General features: G+C 31.9%; 5 protein-coding genes across 7 annotated transcripts; 1 reads left to right on the forward strand and 4 right to left on the reverse strand.

The window, feature by feature from the left end:
- Nucleotides 1–46: 46 nt before the first annotated feature.
- Nucleotides 47–2,091, forward strand: LOC115705323 (protein POST-ILLUMINATION CHLOROPHYLL FLUORESCENCE INCREASE, chloroplastic). The gene is made up of 8 exons (XM_030632632.2): nucleotides 47–338; nucleotides 569–698; nucleotides 791–875; nucleotides 967–1,045; nucleotides 1,126–1,239; nucleotides 1,318–1,430; nucleotides 1,567–1,677; nucleotides 1,766–2,091. The coding sequence occupies exons 1-8, from the start codon at nucleotides 233–235 to the stop codon at nucleotides 1,877–1,879; spliced, it is 852 nt and encodes a 283-aa protein (XP_030488492.2). The 5' UTR covers nucleotides 47–232; the 3' UTR covers nucleotides 1,880–2,091.
- A 310-nt stretch (nucleotides 2,092–2,401) lies between these two features.
- On the reverse strand, nucleotides 2,402–3,793 carry LOC115705324 (phosphatidylcholine:diacylglycerol cholinephosphotransferase 1). The gene is made up of 3 exons (XM_030632633.2): nucleotides 3,360–3,793; nucleotides 3,046–3,183; nucleotides 2,402–2,962 (listed from the first exon to the last, which is right to left on the reverse strand). Exons 1-3 carry the CDS (start codon nucleotides 3,720–3,722, stop codon nucleotides 2,633–2,635), a joined length of 831 nt encoding a protein of 276 aa, XP_030488493.1. The 5' UTR covers nucleotides 3,723–3,793; the 3' UTR covers nucleotides 2,402–2,632.
- Nucleotides 3,794–5,157: 1,364 nt separating this feature from the next.
- Nucleotides 5,158–7,450, reverse strand: LOC115705293 (SNF1-related protein kinase regulatory subunit gamma-like PV42a). The gene is made up of 3 exons (XM_030632596.2): nucleotides 6,907–7,450; nucleotides 5,759–6,110; nucleotides 5,158–5,675 (listed from the first exon to the last, which is right to left on the reverse strand). The coding sequence occupies exons 1-3, from the start codon at nucleotides 7,401–7,403 to the stop codon at nucleotides 5,346–5,348; spliced, it is 1,179 nt and encodes a 392-aa protein (XP_030488456.2). The 5' UTR covers nucleotides 7,404–7,450; the 3' UTR covers nucleotides 5,158–5,345.
- Nucleotides 7,451–10,840: 3,390 nt separating this feature from the next.
- Nucleotides 10,841–14,510, reverse strand: LOC115705271 (protein KINASE OF THE OUTER CHLOROPLAST MEMBRANE 1). Of its 3 annotated transcripts, none has more exons than XM_030632559.2 (5): nucleotides 14,326–14,510; nucleotides 12,958–13,322; nucleotides 12,763–12,854; nucleotides 12,213–12,686; nucleotides 10,841–12,132 (listed from the first exon to the last, which is right to left on the reverse strand). In XM_030632559.2, the coding sequence occupies exons 2-5, from the start codon at nucleotides 13,315–13,317 to the stop codon at nucleotides 11,169–11,171; spliced, it is 1,890 nt and encodes a 629-aa protein (XP_030488419.2). In that variant the 5' UTR covers nucleotides 13,318–13,322; nucleotides 14,326–14,510; the 3' UTR covers nucleotides 10,841–11,168. The 3 variants fall into 3 exon arrangements, with proteins under 3 accessions (XP_030488419.2, XP_060974105.1, XP_030488421.2); XM_061118122.1 differs by having other exon boundaries at nucleotides 14,311–14,387; XM_030632561.2 differs by lacking the exon at nucleotides 14,326–14,510 and adding an exon at nucleotides 13,968–14,226.
- Nucleotides 14,511–14,910: 400 nt separating this feature from the next.
- On the reverse strand, nucleotides 14,911–17,617 carry LOC115705326 (uncharacterized). The gene is made up of 5 exons (XM_030632637.2): nucleotides 16,706–17,617; nucleotides 16,465–16,564; nucleotides 16,247–16,346; nucleotides 15,502–15,593; nucleotides 14,911–15,367 (listed from the first exon to the last, which is right to left on the reverse strand). Exons 1-5 carry the CDS (start codon nucleotides 16,959–16,961, stop codon nucleotides 15,091–15,093), a joined length of 825 nt encoding a protein of 274 aa, XP_030488497.2. The 5' UTR covers nucleotides 16,962–17,617; the 3' UTR covers nucleotides 14,911–15,090.
- Between the last annotated feature and the right edge of the window lie 3,121 nt (nucleotides 17,618–20,738).

Genomic DNA, 20,738 nt, shown 5'->3' on the forward strand with positions numbered 1-20,738 from the left:
TTCAGTAATATGATCCAGATATTTTTTATCCTTAAGATAATACCCCATTTAAGATTTTTGTTTGGTAATGAATATAAGATAGATATTTCTGCCTAACTTTTTGTTTCTATGGTTGTTGCTCTTTCTTCTCTTTAAACAGTACAACAATCTAGTAGTACCTAGTGGAGAGGTTTAACCCCATATTTCTTTCTTCACTGTTCTTTGCCTTTCATTTCTGGAGTGAGTGGGATTCATGGCTACATCAAATGGGTCAATCTTTGCAACTTCCGCCCAAACCTTTTCGGCTGTGAGTTCTTTATCTGCCAATAAAGGCAGTCAACTTGTTCCCAACCCACTAGGTATGCCACCGTCCTTAATACCCTCTAACCAGATTTTTATGTTTTTTGTTCAATTGAGGATAATTCCATTAATGTTTTTGATTTGTGTAAGTTAAAGAGATGAACATGGTTACTATTCATTGGACAATATTGATTAGATGCAATTATGAACTGGTTTTTGCAATAATTACATAAAATTGGTTTAGTTGATTTCATGAACTTAGCTTAGCATAGGACATGTATTGATGCAGCTAGCAATTTTATGGGGTCTTCACTTTCAAGAAGTCTCCCTGAGAAGAATAAGAAGAAAGTTCTCAGATTTAATGGGAAAGTGTATGCTGCTGCAGCTGTATCCACAAGTCCTGTGGAGGAAATCAAAGAGTATGACTTCCAAATCTCTCTTCCTATCAATGTTTTGACATTGAGAAATGGACCACATGGTCTTATAGTTCATATGTTTCATTCATTTGTAGGTTCACTTTGCCAAGCTGGGCTATGTTTGAACTTGGAAAGGCCCCTGTATATTGGAAGACAATGAATGGTCTTCCTCCCACTGCTGTATGCCATCTTCTGTTAATTTCATAGAAATATGTTTGTGTTTTTTTCAGTCATCATTCTCTTATTGATAACATTTAAAAAACCTTAATAGGGAGAAAGAGTAAAGGTCTTCTACAATCCAGATGCAACTAAGCTTGTTCCAAACGAAGAATTCGGGGTTGCTTTTAATGGTTAGAGAGACTTGAAAATTTATCATTTCACTTAAATGACTTATTTTTATTTTGGCATTACTGAAGTGGTTAATTTGCAGGAGGTTTTAACCAGCCTATTATGTGTGGTGGGGAGCCCAGGGCAATGCAAAAGAAACTTAGAGGAAAAGCTGATTCCCCATTATACAGTATCCAAATATGTGTTCCCAAGCACGGTGACTACTCTTCAACAAGTTTGCTTACCTTAGATATCGAAATTTGATTCCAACTACTGATTTTCCATCTTTTTGCAGCTAAAAACTTGATCTTTTCATTCACAAATGGAGTTGATTGGGATGGTCCTTACAGACTCCAATTTCAGGTTCCCAAATCTTGGCGAAACAAGCCAATTGAATTCTTTAATGAGGTAATGATGCTGTAGATAGTGCAGTTGCGAAGTTGGTAAACCAAACCTTTATTGGAAATTCAGTTGCTTGATTTTGTGTCTAAAAAAATTGATGAAGAGGAGTTTAACTGGGTGATGATCTATGTAATAATGACAGGGTCTAGCAGAGGAGTTGAGCAAAGATGGTGCATGTGACAGAGCAATTTTTCCAGATACAAGCATAGTAGTAACAAGATGTGCTATGATTGGGAATTTGTCAGCTGAAGGGGTAAGAAAAACTCTTAACCATTTTCAACATCTCAGTGTTTCGTTTGTCCCAATTCAAGCTTATTTTTCACATCGATAAGTGATTGCAGGGCGATCGTTGCGAGCTTAATCTCGTAATGGGATGCACAGATCCTAGTTCCCCAACATATGACCCTCTTGCCAATGTAGATGATGGTTGCCCTATTGATTCAGACTCAGAGTAGTATGTTGCTGCTTTTTCCCTGCTGAATTCATACACAGACATTCCCATACCTTGTACTAAGCAGTGTGTAGCTGCTAATAGTTGTCATTATACTATTGCTACCAATTCTTGTATTGGTCTCTACATTGACCATATATGTATAGGAGAAAGAAAGATTAATGATATTTATCATCTCATACGTATCTACTAATAAATTATTACTTGTATAATTAATCTTTCTTCTTCTTTTTCATCATTATTTTGATAAGACATACATAAAACTTGGAAGATCCAATTTCTGATTAGTGGTAGTGATTCAAAATGGTGATAAGGGAAATTTGTAAATTTCCTCATGATCACAAATGAAAGTGACAGATCAGTTGAAATTTATGTAAATATCATTTCTTGATCAATACAAGCTGTCTAAATTGTGACTGTGGAGGATTCCATTCGAAGACCCCACAAGTACATTAAAAATCAAACATAAAAGATGAAAAGTATGAATCACACAAGAAGTTAATTCCTATTTTCTTCTATTAAAATATCAAATAAAAGATAAAATATTATAGCAGATAACCAAAACTTATAATCAAAATCAAATCAAATGAAGGTCTCTACAACAAGAAATAACAACAAATAAGAACAGGTGGAACAAACTAAAAGCTTAAAGCTTTTTTGCCTAATTCTTTGTACAAATTTTTTTTCTCTTTTTTCTATTTTTCATGACTACTGTTCTTGTCATCTGATTAAACAAAAACTCTAAATTCCTTATCCTTCAAGTAAAGGAAGCTTCTTTGCCATTACTAGTAGTAGTAGTTGTTGTTGTTGACAATTTTCTCTTGCTTTCTACATATTTACCGGCGAGTGAATCAAAGAGCATACCGGCGCCGACTCCGACGGCCAAGTCAATAGTGTAATGACCCCTGGTTCCGAGCAACCTTACAGCTTGGAGCACATTGAGAGCGTCGAACGTACGCGCCAATTCCCACCTCTTCATCCGTCTCATGTCAAGAGATGCAATCACCGATCCAGCCACGTGGCCGGAATAGAACAGGAAAAACGACACATTCCCCACCGGAAAATCAACCCCAGATCCCAAAAATCCCTGCTTTGATTAATACTAATAATGGGTATTAAAATTCAATTAAATTAATAATTTTTATAAGAAAAATAATTAGGGAAAATTACCTGAGGTAATGGAAGCTGAGTTGAGTAACCCAAAATGCCTCGGCATGTGAACATGAAGAGAGTTGAGATTGTAGCTCTGGGACGCCCTTCTACCAAAAACGACCATAGAATATATGTCGTTTGCATTCCTACAAACACCTACAATTCATAAACTCCAAACACTTCATTTTCATTCCTAAGAAAAATAACAATCTTTAAATCAGAAACGAACTCATCAAGATCGAAACCAAACTTACTCGAATAAAATTAAAAAATAATAATAATAATAAAAAAAGCAATAATCCAAAATGTCGTTATAACAGGAAAAACGGTACCGTATTGAGGGCAGCTAAGACAGTATTGAGGTGAGGCGACGAAGAAAGCAACCGATGAAGTGGGCGAGTAGCGACGAATCCCAGATCGAAAGGCGGCGATGAAGAGGGTATCATTCGGAGCGTGTATTCCACGGCCATAAAGAACAAGAGTCCCGCAGCGAAAATACACGGCAGCCAATGGAATTTGGCCACGTGGAGTAAGTCATCGGTTGTCCAGGTCATGAAATGTGGCTTGGCATTGAGGACCACCTGTCCTTTCTTGGCCATTCCCATGTCGTCGTCGTCGTCGGATCTGGGCCGAGGCCGTCTGTTGTTCAGGGTAAGGAGTGTAACGGCAGAGGGGTTCGATACGACGCCGTTCATGGAGTGAAATGTGAGTTTATATATTTATATGAAAAAAAGAGAAAAGGTTGGGTTTGGGAAAGAAAGGGTGAGAATGATATAAATAGTGTGAAAATGGGGTTGGGACGGAGTTTACGAAGAAAAAGTGGGTGGTGTTGGAAATATGATAACATGAAAGTGGGTGGGGTCCACACCCTATGTTATGTTATGTTGAGTGAGTCAGAATAATCTGGTGTCACGAGTAGTATAGTTTGAAACTCATAGGGTCTGACACGTTGGAAGAAGATTCTGCATTTAATAAGACACCAATTTCCTTTACTATTTCTCAATTTCAGCCACATACGTAGAGTTGATGTAGTTAATGTGTAGGGTACACTTCACTTCTTCGTATTTATACAAATTAGATATTTTGATGTGCAAAACGAATTTTTTTAGCAAAAAATAAATTGAAAAACAACATATTATTATTATGAAAATATTTATTACACCTCAATTATATTATTTTAATAAATATTATATAAACACACTTAGTTATAGAAAATTAATTATCTAACAATCATTATTAATTTAACATTTTTTTTATTCTTGTTAATATTAATAGGAAAACTAAGAGATTTATTTATTGCTTTAACCATATATACCAATTAAGTGAACTATTTTCAACTTTTTTTATTAGTATTAATATGAAATACTATGATTCATGAGTGTAGTAGACATAATAAAATTAAAATAATTTATAAAATTCAATATTACAATATACTAATAATAAATAATTTGATATATTTGTTTTTGTATATTTTTTAGAAGGCGCACTAAAAACATATATTTTTTTAACTCTAATATTTTTTTAAAAAAATAATTCATATATAGATTAATTTTTAGAAAAATAATAAATCCATTTATATTATAAGATAATATATGTTTGTCTTTTTATTTTTTTATTTTTCTCAACGATAATGTATGTATGTGGTGTTTTGATTTTCCATTAATTGGGATAAAAAAAATCTAATCAAATTAAATTTTCTTTTAATGGGAATTCCAATTCCAATTATGTGATATAAAAAATAATCACATCACATCACGTGTGATGTAGTAAGCAAAACACGTGAAAGTTGACTTTCTCACACCATCATCCAACAATATATTTGTAGCTCAATGCAAAACCTTAGATATCTTACATATTTGTCGGAAGTAATGATTTTTTTGTCATCTTTGATTATGTAAAATTGAATTGAAATAGTAAATTTGACCAATAAATAACTAACAAGCTATCATTCTCTATTGATGTGCCCCACTCTCAGTTCTGAGGTATATACCAGTTTTTGTTTAAGTATGAAATGGTTTAAGTTTAATCGACAACTCGGACTTCTCTATAGATATTGAATTCATTCATAGACTTGGTTAGTCAAAGTGTACGTAGTGTTATTTCCTCTGTTACAAAAACAAGAAAAAACGATTCTATTCAACCATTTTTTGTCTCTCATAATCAAATCCCAAAAGCCAATAAACTAGTTATTGGTACAACCCTGTCTTATACTGAACAAAAGAGTTATGAGCACAATATTTGAACTATTAATCCTTTTTTAACTTCATCGAACAAACTTGCATAAAAAAAAAACCTTAATTGAACAAAACAAGTCTAAACTAGGATAGGAGGGAGAGCCTCAACACCCTGATCATATCAGTAAGAGAAACAAGGCCACGAAGTAAACCATTGGAATCAACCACCCAAACTCGGTGAACATAGTTAGTTACCGCCTTTTCGATAACTTGGGCAAGAGTGGATTCAATCCCACAAGCCACAATTTCCCTTTTTGGGGGCTCTGCTGAATTATTCGACTGAAACAAAGGGCTTGTGGAGATTGCCTCTGTGAATTCTAGAGCAGTTAGTGGCAACCATGTTTGCATTGAAGACAAGTGACACCCCCTTAAATCAGTTGCCGAAAATGTCCCTATAATCTTTCTACCTCTCCCCTGCAATTAATAATAACACATTATAACATATATAATATGATATGAAAACAGAGTTAATAATTTCAAGTGACAAAGTGACATACATTTATTAGTTGTTTGGGATCTTCTTCAAGGGTATCTTGGGATTGAATTATGGGAACAGCATTGAGTAAACCCATACGCATAGACTTGATGGCATCAATAACTTTGGTACGATCAGATATTGCAAAAATAGTGTCAGTTATTGCACCCAATTCAGTGATTGATTTTGATGTGATTGTGTTGAGTTCGAAGTCGTGTTGTTTCAAAAAGACTAAGAGGTCCATTTGAGTGAGCATTTTGTAGGATGAGGCTGACTCTACAAGCTCTACACCTGATATGTTGTTCATTTGGCTGTCTTGTGGTACCATTGCTCGGTGGATTCCTTTACTGAATACTTCCATACAGTCAAGTATGCTGTTAATTTTATACACATACATAAAAGGGGTGTTACATATATATAATGTCATTGGTCTCATATATAAATATATGAGACTTTTTGATCGAGTATTTCACTATATATAATTAGTAGTGCAGCGACCCAATACCAATTTTTGCATTCTGACACTATCGTAATTATAATTATCTTATTAAGAATCTCATATTTCTAATGCACGACTTTAGCACATTAAATTCCAAATAATTTGTAACATAAGTATTTAAATTTAAATTTTAATAGTAATAATACCTAACATCATTAAGTAAGTCCTATCCAAATGTCATTTTATAATTAGTATATTTAAATTAATTGAACAAATCAGAAACTGTTAGACATTTAACTTTAAGTTAAGCAAATACAGAAATTTTAAAAATATAAAACATTGCTATATATCGCTACGCACCTTAATTCACAATTTTTTATATTATATATTAAATTAAAATATATTAAACCTTATATTAAATTGCACATTTGCTGTGCTTGGCACCTTAACCCATATGCTAAAAGATATTTTAAGGTGCCCAAGTACCCCAAAAAAACATAGTGTTCTTACCATATCTACTTAATGTTGGATCATGTTAGTGTAATTTCATATCTATATAGAAATGCTAATTAATCACACCTTATGGCACGTTTCGTTTGGAACGCTGAAACGAGCGCTTAATGTGTTAAAATATACCAAATCTCACACAATTTGATTTGTGCACCTAACACAAATTAATAGCAATGCTCTTCTTAGTTATATATATACTATATTTAATTATATATATATACCTGGTGTTTGGGTTTAACGTCCAGAGACTGAGCCCCTCAAGACAATGTCCAATGATAGATGAGACCTCCACAGACATTTTCTTATCAAGCTTATTATTATAACAATCGGAGTGATGATCACCACCGTTGATCATCATTTCAACATCATCATCATCATTATCAGCATCAGCAATATGAGCTAAGATATCAAGCATAGTCACCATCCCAATGTAATGTTTCCTCACAGCACCAGTTTGCTTGTCGGCTTCCAATATCATCGAGCCGCCGGCTCCGATCCAGTGGCCAGGCGGCGCCGCCACAGGGACAGCCACCACCTTATTGGCTACAAGTGCGCTCATGGTGTGAGCCAGTGAAGCCGTGTAAGGCACCTCAACTAGCCTCCTCTTATTGTCAACCATCAAATCCTTGACTTTCTTGTCTCTTAGCCCTTGAGCTTCCGATGAGTACTTCAGCTTAGAACCCATGGCGGTACTACTGCTGTAATTTGCTTCTTGCATATTTGCTAATTAATATTTAATTATTCGGTTTGGTTTTTGTGAAATTGGATAACATGATAGACACAATATATACATGCGATGGATTTTGAGTGAGTGAGTGTGCATGAGGTTACACGTGTCAAGTGGCAAGAGATGAGTGGTTTGCATGCTACACGTACGTATGTTGTATACTTGCCACGTGTCATATTGTTTTTGTTTACGTGTGGATGTTTCATTCCTTATTTTGCTTTTTGTTATTCGGGAGATCGAAGATATCTGTTATTAATTTTTAGCTCATATACGTATAAAAAAGATTAGCTCATAATATAGGAAAGTCTCATAAAATATATGACCAAATTTTAAGAGAAAACGTAATTAATGTGGTTATACGGTATAAAAAAGCTTATAATGTGTGCTCTAAAATCAGCATATGGGACAAGGATATATATATGGTTGATAAATTTTATATGAAAGAAGCAAATCAACATTAGTGAAAGGCCAAAACATTAGTGAAAATATAACTACAAAAGGTACATTGACTGGTTTCTGTAATATATAGTCATTTTTAAATTTTTAATAGGGTCATATCTTATTTGCAGTAAAATAAAAAATCATCGATGAAGAATACTGCAATTTCTTTATTTTTCCGTCGACTAAAACTGAAAATGAAATGTTGAAATATCCATTATTATTGGTGTGGTCATTGGTCAAATGTTAAGTTCTATGCTAATTAATTGTTATCGGACAGCGCTCAGTAATGGTGGTCGATTACCAAATTCAGGGCAATGTGCTAAAAGGTCTCGGGGGCAGTTTGGACAATGTAATATTGTAATGTACGATATTAAAGCCAAAAAAAAAACAGTTTCTATAAGATAAGTTAAAATTTAACCATCTAAAATGCTCTGTTTCTTTCTTCTAAGCATACAAACACAAATCAGAAGACCACACAACAAAACAAAAGAAATTTGAGAACGCAAATATCCCTCTTTCTCTTTCATGATAATCCTTTCACTCATTCTCACACTTCCGTGGAAAACTGCTCTTTAGTTAAAAGCTCATGCAAGGCATGAGTTCCCGTTATAATAATAAAAAAATAATAGGTTTATTAAAAAAAATTCACGTGGAATTATTAAAATTGTTAAATTTAAAATTTTTTGTCTAATTTTAATAAGAATAATAATCTACCATACATAAAAATTGAGAGTGCATAATTTAACACATCAACATTCGAAAGATATGATTTGATAAATATTAAAGTCTGAAAAATATAATTTAGTACACCAAATTAGTAAATTAAATGAAATTAAACAAAAATCGATTTAATACATATTAAAGTTCAGACACAAATTTTAATTATCCTAAATAATATGTGTATATATTATTTAAATAAGCAAACAATTATATCATAAATTTTAAATTATATATATATTAAAATATGTATACACAATGACAACATTCTTTTTCTTCTTACAATAATTAAAAGTAAATACAATACGGCAAATTTATCTATAACACTATGATGATTTATAAATTACAATTATAAATATAGAAAAAAGGAATAGTGTATATAAACAAAGAACTTAATAATTTTAAAAATATATGCATAAAATTGTCACGTAATATTCTGCATAGTAATCTATAACTATATAAAAAGGAGAATGTGGCTTTGGGCTTCCCAAAGTAAATTACCAAATTCTCCTTCTTTTTTTTTTTTTTCTATCTATAACCTTTATAAAAAAAAAAGAATGTTTTTGGGTTCCACTAAGTAAACTTAATTAACTTTTATTAAATATTAAACTACAAAAAATAATAAATTGTTCTTTTATAACTCAAAAAAAAAATCTAAGTCAAACAACCATACATATTGTAATCTTTTTTTTAAAAAAAATTATTTTTGAAATCTTTTTATATCCCACATTTAATTAATGAATAATAATTTATTACAAAATAACTTAAAAGTATATTATTTTATACAAAAAATTTAAAAAATTATTTCAATTAATGGAAATAATTTACTTATTATTTTATTAAATAAAAAATAATAAAAAAACACAATTTTAGTTATATAAATACATATATATATGTGATAATTATTTTTCTCTCTGTCACTTTAGATTATTAAAATAATAGATTTATAAACCCATTTATTGATGTGTGAGAGCCATAACCTTTACTAAAAAAATATCACACTTAAAAAATATATGTATTTTCTAATTTCATAATTGTAAAGTAAAATAGTAAGAAAGCTCCACAAAATTAATTTAGTATAAGTGATTATAATTTTTGTTTAATGTGGGCAGTGAGCACAAATATCTTTAGAGAAATTTTATTTACACTTTAAAAAATTTATAAATGCACTATATTTTAATAATTTTTATTTTAAATAAAATTTATATCTGTATTTATAGTAGTTTTTTTTTAATCAAAATTCCTTTAATTCAAATTGTTAAAAAATAAATCTATCAAAAAAAATTAAATATTATAATAAAAAGTTATATGAAATTCTATTAGAAAAATATAAAAAAAATTATATAAATTTGAAAAATAATTATGACTTTTTTTAAAATAAATACAAAAATTAACACAATATAATGTGAGAAAAATAAATCAAAAAAATATTAAGAGTAATTTTTAAAAATTATTTTAAGTTTATTTTTTATATACTTATTATACATTATAAGAAATGTCACTTTTACCAGCACAATTCGCTAATGCGCTCGCAAACTATACTGACAAAAAAGTCAAAGTTTTACCAGTGCATATTTGTAGTGACTAAAATCTGACTTTTTCAGTGTATTTACACACTGGGAAATGTTATTTTTGCCAGCGCTTTTCATTTTGTGCTGGTAAAAATTCTAATACCAACGTTGATTTGCCAATCTCTTTTGCCAATGCATCTGAGTAAATTTTATTTTACCAGCGTAATACTAAACTTTTGCCAGCACAAAAATGTTCTGACAAAAATGACATTTCTTGTAGTTAAATTGTGGGATGCAAATAAAATTTTTCATATTTTTATAATAAATGAGTCCCCTCAAAATAAAAAATCGTGTTGAATACACGTGCGGAGCACGTGTGCCTCCGACTAGTGTAATTATATATATTAACAATTTATTTTCTATCCTATATCATATGTTTCGAAAAAAATGGTAAGGAAAAAAACCTTCGCAAATTTAATGAAATTAAGATGTAAATTAAATACCATTTAATAGTTCTACCATATGTAGTTTTGTCACATTTTACAATTATTGTAGCAATCAGCAAAAAAAGAGTTTAAAAAAAAAAAAAAGCTAGATGGTAATGATGAAAATAGGCACCACACAAGAATCAAGATAATAGCTGCCTTTAGCAAAAACAAAAGATGATAATAGCTGCCAAGTAAGACAAATAATTGCATGGGAAATGAGAAGAGAAAAAAAGATGTCAATGTAAATACTTAGAATGCAAGGAAACAACAATTTGATCATCCTAACTTCATCAACTTAAATATTATACTTGTTAAGTAAAAATCTTACTTAACAAATTGCCTAGCCAAGACCAAACAACAGCTTTGCAACAGCTGATCTAAAAGAAAATGTTCTTTTTTTATATATACAATGCCAGGTGAATCAGCTTTGCAATTGTAACACATCATATACATATATATAATGTGTATTTGCAAATGTACGGTTATAAACAGTGAAAGTTAATTATATACACGCTAACATTTTCTTATTCTTTTGGCATTACAACATAAGTAAATACATTACCTTGAAGTCAATGCCAAAGGGTTGAAATCTTTGGTAATTACCTGGCCGTAGCTGGAGTGACACCTTCTTTGAAGAGAATATTTGCAACTGGAGGTGGAAGCCAAGCTGCAGTGCTGGAAGATTGGCCATCCTGATGACTATCATTGGATCTAGTCGGCTTTTTCCGCTCCTTCCTCAGTTTTAAGCTCACACCTCGTCCGAGGAATAAGCTAAATTTCATGGCTGCAAACAAACCAAAAGCAATTGCTAGTGGCCTCACAGCCCAGTGAAAATCCTCAATATGTTGATACTTCTGTACTAACCCAGGACAAGTATCAAAGGACACTAGTTCAACTTCAGCTGGGTCTGCTAAGAAGCTATTATGTTTATCTCCAAGTCCAAACACAAACCTCCCGGGAAACATTACAACGAGGCAACCGTTCGGAAGGACTTGTGAGATCCTGCCAGTTGCAAAGGCTCCTCCACTCTTACGAGGCCATTCAAATCGGGGAGCACGGATATTTTCCTTTAGCCTCACAAACTGTCCAACGAAGTAGCCACTTGCTATTTCGAGATCAGATAAATGCCCTTTCCAGAGAATCTCTAAACCAATAAATCCAGCTGTAACACTTCCATCTCGCTGTATAGAATGAAGAATTCCAACAGAAGAGTGTTTGCCAGGGGATTCCTTCAAGCGCACCCAATCACCCCTGGAAAGGCCAGATGTTACCCTCTCAATTGTTGAGATGAGTACTCTAACAGGGTTCCGAACTCCAGTGATCTTCACCAGAACAAAATCATCTCTGTCAGAGTTGCTGTCTAGACTAACAACAGTGCCTTCAGGGACATCCATGGTCTGAGGTCTACAGGAATTCAGTGGCTTCCTTGAGCGAACGGTATCACCAACTAGAAGATGATCTTTTGAGACATACCATGCAGTGTCACCAGAACTTGATCGACCTATAAGTGAACTGGTTCGGGAACCAAACCATTCTTCTTCACTGTCGATAGCATTCCGTGAGCTGCAAATTCAGTTGGAATAATAGTCAACAATCCATGTGAACACAAATAGAAAAACATTAAGGCTTGAATAGTCGAATACCTTTCCAACGCATTTAATATATCAGCTATCAAAGGTCGATTGCGAAGATCATACTCAAAACACCCACTGATGACATTCCCAAGAGCAAGAGGCAAACCACTTGGAATCTGTGGCTTTTCTTGCTTGATCACAACAGAATAGTATATTTCTTTGTATGACTTTCCAAACCACGGTGGAACGCCAGTCAACATCTCAACAAAGCAACAGCCAAATCCCCATGAATCTGTCTCAAAAGATATAGGACCTCTCACTTCTGGTTCCCACTGTTCTGGGGCCATGTAGTTTGGAGTTCCAAGTCTAAGAACCATATCAGGACTAGATAATGGGATTCCAAGAAGTAGATACGGGATCCCAAAATCTCCCAAAATGGCCTCATCATTTTCATTTAGAAGAATATTCGAAGGCTTTAGGTTCAATACTAGAGTCCCTATTGAATGCAGTTCTAAAATTCCTTTTGCTAGCCCTATTCCGTACCTGTAAGCAATAGAATTCTAAGGCCATGTACTCTAGAGACATGGTAAACTTCATAAAGAATAGTATAGTATACAACCTTAAAGCGCTGGAAATCTGAAGCTTGCCACCCTTTACCCGAGCTACTCTATCACCCACCGATCCCTCATAAACTTTCATAGCAATGCAAATCTGCCAATAAAATTATGGCTTAGAAACAAAAATCCATGTTCATGATATGAAAAAATAGAAACATAATTAAAACAGAACTCAAAACTTAGTTTCACAACTTCACCTTCCCATCAATAATTGAAATACCGTGCAACCAACAAACACTGCGGAACTCTCTGCACTTATAAAATAGCTCCTCAAACTTATCCAGAAACTTCTGTGTGTGGTCCTTGTCAAATGGGTGTAACACCTTTACAGCCAGTTCATGAAATTCATCAAAGTCCAGTGATGACTGGTGATGAGTAGCTAATGAAACATCACCAAAAGGGCCTCGGCCAACTCTGTACTTAAGTTTCAATGAGGAAGGATCAATCCATGGACCAGCTGGAGTAGGCGTAGCCACAACAGTTCTGAGGTGATCAGGATCTCCTTCAAAGAGCTCATACTCAAAAGATGCTACCACCTTTCCCTTCTGTTCAGCCATTTATTCTATTTGTAATGGTAACAATAAGAAAAAGTAAGTATCCAATTCACAATAATACAAATCAAATTATAAACTTAATGAAAATATTCTCCAGGTTAAATTATATAAAGACATTATCTGTGTCATGTAGAAGAGAGGCCTTAATTCTAACCTACATAGACCTGAGGAACCTCAAACGGAGTCAACTCAATAGAAATGGTAGGATCAAGTTAGGGAATGGGCAATTTAACATAGAATCAGAGAACCGTATCAGTTCTTACGAAGAGATTATTACAATTCCCTAAAATCGGTAAAAGCATTTACCTGAAAAAAGAAACTACGAAAACAATAAAAAGAAATGCACAAATCCATCAAGTTCAATAAATGAAAAACGAAAATACTGACTCTAAAACAACCACTTCATGTTGTTGATATCATATAAGCTACAGGCTAAGCAAACACTAGCCACCCATACCGTTGATTAAGAAACTAATAACGCTCCTAATGACAAATCGGCTTCATAACAAACAGCACAATAATTAAAAGTAAAAAGAAAAAAGTTTAAATGAATCCAATATATTGATGAGATTATACAAATCAATTGCCACAATCAAAACATTTCTTCTGCCCAGAAAAAAAAATAAATAATGGCAAACACCTAAAAATCACACCTCTTCACAAATTAGGGCTAACGGAACAACAAGATAATCGATAATCTGAGTCTGGTAATAACATATATCAAACTCCATAACATTTTTGAACTAAAAGGTAAATCGCAAGTAACAAAAAAAAAGTCAAACCCGTTTGGTTGCTCAGAAAATAAGTAACTCATATACACATATAAATATACTCAAATCGTTTTGTGCTCATTGAGATTTACAATTAATTGACTTCACAAATACATATTACAGTGTTGTTAAAGACAGTGAAAACTAACACAAAAATGGAAAAAGAAAGTAAAATTAACTAATCTTCTCAGTTTCTCAGTAACCAAACACATAAAAGCATACTAACCAGAGAAGAGAATACCTCGATTCCGTAGACGAAGTTCAAATAACGATCCAGAAATTCAAAGTTTTTCTTTTAGTTGTGCAACCGAAAATGGAGGACCTTACGCAAGGGAGTACGGGATTTCGGTGCACCCTAACTTATCTGAACACCACGCCACCAGTACTCCAACGTAGAACGTTCTCAGAATGACACGTGTCTATAATAGTTCTTGTTTGGTGCAACGTGTCAGATTTATATACCTTTGAGCACCCGGTCAAGGTTACTCTTTTTTTTTAATTAAATAATAATAACAATATTTTTAGGAGTTATCGATAATTTTGGAGGGACTTAATGGGGTTTTTCTAATTTGTCCTTGGTAATGGTTAGTCTATTTTATTGTTTCTTTAAGCTATACTTTTTTCTTCTTTCATAAATAATTGAGGAAAAATACAACATTTTAAGAGTTTTTTCTCTTCTTTTCCTTTGAAAGGACAATTTAAGAGTTTAAGACAATTAATTATGGATTATCATTTGTCCTAATAACATTATGCTACTTGGACTTTCTTTCAAGAAACAAATAGTCCCTAATCGATTGCAAAAAATGAAAAAGAAAGAATAATCCAATTGGACCAATTGAAAGTGCTTTTTTTCTTTCCTTTTTAAAAGACTAAATAACGTAATGTACAAATTCTTCGAGGGGACCAAAGACAAGACTAAAGTTCAGAGCGTTGTTGAATAAGAGATGAAGCTATTTTTGTTTCAACTTCTCCAACTTGTAGTGACCTTAAAATCCTAAACATTCTACTACGTTTTGAGAAAATGCAGAGAGAATCTGGTAGGACGGTTGGTCCTACTACTACAGTCTGCTGATGATGATGATGATGATGATGATCTCGTTCTCGAAAAACCCCACAACTTGGAATATGAAAGTAAACCTCTTAAGAAATGAGCCATCTTAAACTGAGGAGCAGCATTTTCTTGATCTTCTTCTTCTTCTTTAATGGGATGCATCAAATTGTTATCTTGATCATTTTCCTGGCCCTTAATACAAAGCTTCATGTCGTTTGATCCAGACGACAATCTGTAATAGTGTCAAAAAAGTTTCTTAGTCTTGTTGTAACACTATTCATGCAAAAGCATATATAGCCCACAGTATTATAATCAAATAGAAAAGTGAATTAAGGAGATAAAGAAGCAATAAAGGAGACTTCTTACTGAGATTTTTTTTTCCAAGCAATACTTTCTTTCTTTGGTCTAATTTTCTTTAATGGTGTATAATTGATGGTCATGTGCCTGACGAATTGAAGCTAAAACAACACCATGAAAATCATAACATGAGAAAAACTTTTTCTGACCTGTAGACCCACCATATCCATAACCATAAAGAACCCAACATCCCCAATAATACAATCAAGAGAAATCTCAGACTCACCTCTGTTACTCTGTACATGGACGATGAATAATAAAATGAAGACTAATTAGTAATTTTTTCCCTTAAACTAGTAAATCATGCCCCCTAAACTTTTTTGACCGTTAAAAATTCCTCTGAACTATTGAGATTGTTAAATTTAAAGAATTTTGTCTAATTTCATTCAATTTTATTGTTTCAATGATTGTTTTTTTTACTAAAATTAGACAAAAGTCCTTTAACTTTAACAATCTCATCTCAATAATTCGGGGGAATTTTTAACGGCCAAAAAAATTCAGGAGACACGATTTAGTACATGTCAAAATTAAGGGAAAAAATTTACTAATTAGCCTATGAAATCAAAGTTATGTCTCTATATCAATTGATGAGTACAAATCAGATGATGTGCCTTATTATTTGAGTATGATTATGTCATTTTTGAAACTTAGCAACCATATATATGCATTGTAATCTCATAGTAACTTAAGTCATATTTAATTTATTATAATGAAAACTTTGAGATTATTATAATGAAAACCAAGCTATAGCTACCTGATCACCTTCTTTAATCCCATAATGCCGAACTGGTGCTTTGTCATTAACTAGTTTCCGACCTTGATAGCTTAAGCAGAAATGTCCCCAGACTAGTGACCTATAATATTAACAATAAATAGTAACAAAGTAATAGGCACAGAAATTATTTTCAATGATCCATTTTAGTTATTTAAACCTAATTAACCATTAATATTCATTTGATGGATTTTACTTACCAGGAAATCTTGTCTTGACCTTCTTTAGGCGATGTACTAAAAACTTCTTCTACCCCTTTTTTAAGCTCTGCTACCGTAGCATTTTTCACAACAAACACATCTGTGAGATCAAATTTCACATGAATCATAGTTTAAATTTGCATTTTAATTCAAAATATATATCCAAAATATTATTTAAATCGTCACGATTTTTTCTTATTTCTTCGAAAAATAGAGGTTGTAAAGGAATGAAAAGTATCACCAAACACAGTTCCATCGAGCTTCAAAACGGAGAGTTTGAGATACTGAAGCTGAGGAAGCTTGCGGTACGAGCTGCAAGAGCTCTTCACATTACGATCATCGTGACCGTTAACGTCTTCGTTTAATGTCAGAGGAGCCAAACACCGCCTCTCTATCAAAACCTTCAAAGTACTAGCAGGACCTCTAGTTTTACTTTTAACAATGCTACTACCACCGCCATTGATGTGCCTGGCTTCTTCACCTCTATTGCTTCGCATAATAACCTTCAGGGTTCAAAATTCTTCTCTCCCCAAGGAAAAAAACAAAACGCAGAGGACTCAGTCAGAGGTTTACTGATTTTTGGTGGTTTTGAAACGATTTGAGTGAACTGATGAAGCAGTAGTTGCAGAAGAATACTGAAGCTTGGGGAAGATGACAATGGAAAAAAGGAGTATGGGAAAGCGTGGGTTCGTTTTAGGAGCTTTGAAATCGGAGAGACCGTTGTGGTTCTGGGAGAATTTTGGCCTGGTATTTTGTACTCGCCATTACCTCTACTCGCGCTAAGATCGTGATGTTCTTATTTTTTGGCCGTTCGATCAGCGCGTGTTATATCCTCCAAATGATTGTGATTGGGCTTATTATATTTCGTCAACGGGTAGATTTTACTCTTGGGCCGTATTCGAGTAATTTACGAGTCAACATGGAATTCGTGATTTCCTTTTCTTGCTATGATTCCATTTTTATTAGAAAAAAATAATTAAAAAACCATTCATTTTCAAAACTAAGGGTGCTCTCTTCAAACAAAAAATTAAGGGTGCTCTAGTTAATATTTTTTTAATAAATTTGTTTTCACTTTTTTAATTTTTAAATTGAAAAAAATACTTATAATTTTTTTTTTAAATAATGTTTTAGACTTAGCCTCAACCTACACTTTTGAACCCAAAATCCCACTCGAACCTAAATCTTAGATTTAGACCCGGACTCAGACCCAGACCTACAGCCCACCCTAGCCCAAACCCTCGACTCGGATCACAGCTCCAAATTTGGACCCAAACTTGGACCCAGATCCTAGCAACAAACCCAAACCCCAACCCCTGACCCGAACCTGGCCCCGATCATCGCCACGAACCTGGCTTAAATAAAATTAACAAATAAAAATAAAATTTACAAAACACACTTTTATTTTTTATTTTTAAAATTAAAAAAACAAAAGTAAACACAAAACACATTTTGTTTTTTAAAAATAAAAATTTTACTTTTATTTTTGTAATTAAAAAATTTAAAAATAAAAATATTATCAAATACCGCCTAAATAAAATTATATTTAATAAAATGCGCATAGAACATATTTAATTTTTTACAAAAAAAATAAAAATAAAAACAAAATCAAGTGTGCTATTATTGAATAACGTCCATGTCAACATTTTTTCTATTATTTTGTTTTGTAAAAAGAATAATTTTTCATAAAAAAAAATGCTTATATTTTTGGCAATTTTTAGGGTTGTCTAACAAGTTAATATTATTTAAACAAACGTTGTTTGGATAAGTAGCGACTAGGGCGTCACAGGCTAGGGCATCACATTTATACTCGAAAACTCACCCACCCGATAAATCTACCCAGCCCGAAACTCAAAAAATCTAAAAAAAAAACAAGTTTCAAAAATTAGAAGCCTGGTCCAAATTACACTCGATTAACTACTGGGCTGAGTTCGGGTTTCATTAATTTGAAATCTAATAAAAATAGGGTTACACCCGAACCCACCCAAAACCCGGATATATATAATATTTAAAAAAAAAAAGTTATACATTTTCTAAACACATAAACTTTTTTTTTTTTAAAAAAAAAAAAAACCCTAATTCTAAACAATGATATATCATTTTTATTTTCTTCTTCTTCTTTTATTTTCTTTCTTTTTAGTTTTTCAGTTTTTTTTTTTTTTTTATGAAAAAATGTATAAAAAATGACATTTTTCAAAAATAAAAAAGTTTAGCCCATCCCAAACCCAGTCAAAACCCACCCGAACCTAGTTCAACTCAAACACAACCCACTCGCACTCGAAATCCAAAAACCCAATGACACAAATGGATGGGTTCGGGTTACTAATTCTATACACCCAAAATTCGATAAAACCCACCCAATGTGCACCCCTAATAGCAGCTAGTAGGCGGCTACAATTTTCTAATCCTCTCATTAGATAAGTAACGACTACCCTGCTTGCTTGTTGTTGAAACTACAACAACTAAATAGTGTCAATTCATAATAATAGAAAGTGATTCAAACATAGTTATCAAAGCTACAAAGGAAACTTGCTCTCATTCGAGTATTGATAGTTGTGTTTGTCAGTGTATTAAGTTATCTAAATTGTGTTTTAGGTTATAATTTGTTAATATTTATAGAATATGTAATTTTATTAATTGTTAGACCAATAATATGTACATACATAAATCACATAATGTGATTTCAACTAATTATTTTTATTTAAAATAAATCTTACTTATTAAAAATTACTCGTCACAAATCATTACTCCAATTATTAATACTAATTAATATCTTTTTATCTTTTTGTAAAATATATATTAGATGTTATCAAAAGCTACTTATTGTTTTATTGTAATTACTGGCTTTAATTTAAATGACAATATTAAAAAAAAAATTAGTTTCATTTGACTATTTTTTAAGTTTGTTTCAATTTTCGAACATAAATACAAATAAATAAATAAATAAATAAAAAAATTTCTTTATCCATGCAATATTTAACAATATGACTATGCTTACTAATATTTGAAGAGATGTTAATTAATTAAAAAATTGATATATATTGTTTTGATATTAGGGAAGAGAATATTTTTTTTTTTTTTGATTTAAGCGTTTATATATTACAACATGTTTTTACCTGGGACTCGAACCCAGGACTTCCAACACTCACACACCCACTTGAGCTAGCCCCAAGTGGTTTAGGGAAGAGAATTTAGACTTTAGGACTTTTTCTTTGCGAGAAAAAGTGTTAAAACTATTAAGCTATTATCTGGAAAAAGCTACTAAAAATAGCTTCTCTTTAAAGAGGTTTTTAGAACTAGAAGTATTTTTTGAGTTTCGGAAGTATTTTTCAAAAGTCCAGCCAAAACCTATGCCTATGAGAATTGATTATGTCAAAATTTAATTTGTAATTTTTTTGTGTATATGTATAAAAATTATAATTATTATTAATATGCAATTCTAGCTAGGAGTTTTTCTTAAGAAAATTTTACACAATAGATTAAAAATTTGAAAAGAATTATAAAAATACGTCAACACCAAAAAAAATTCATTTTTACACTTTAAATTTTTTTATTTACAAAAATATTTCTTTAGTAAAAATATTAAATTATTTTTTTTATAGTTTATGTAGTTGTAATACAGTTGTATTTTTCTAGTTGTTTTATATAGTTGATTCATAGTTGTTGTGATGTTGATTTCTCGTTCATTTTAATTTGTTTTGTTTTTTTTACTTTTTGCTAAATAAAATGTATTTTTGTAATTTTAAACTTTTCAAGTATATTTTTGTAAATAAAAATATTAAACAAAAAGTTATAAATAAAATGTATTTTTGAAATTTCCAATTTTTTTAATATTGTGGCCTGAATTTGAATTACTATTTTCATAATTAATAATAATAATATATAAAATTTCAAAATCAAAGGATCGTGAGCTTCTAACCAAAGCTATGTATAAATGTCTATTTAAGTTTTGTCTTTTTATAATTTGCTAAACATCTATTAAGTATATATAAAAACACAAAGTAAATATGGATTAGAGAGTAGAAAGAAGAAACGGTACTTAACCGGAGTTTTATCATATCATAAAGTTGCCTACGTAACTCCAAACTCCAAACTCCAAACCATGCAAAGAGCCAAACCTTTGCTTGAACCAGAAACTCATATATATTATAATTTACATAGTTAGTAATACAAATATATAAATATATATGGGGATGAATATATTATAATAAAGTATAAATATACATAATTAATTTTTGGAAAGTGATATTGGCACGGCTCAATCTGATATGGATATG

This window comes from Cannabis sativa, chromosome 1 (genome assembly GCF_029168945.1).
Source record: "Cannabis sativa cultivar Pink pepper isolate KNU-18-1 chromosome 1, ASM2916894v1, whole genome shotgun sequence".
NCBI classification, from domain to species: domain Eukaryota; kingdom Viridiplantae; phylum Streptophyta; class Magnoliopsida; order Rosales; family Cannabaceae; genus Cannabis; species Cannabis sativa.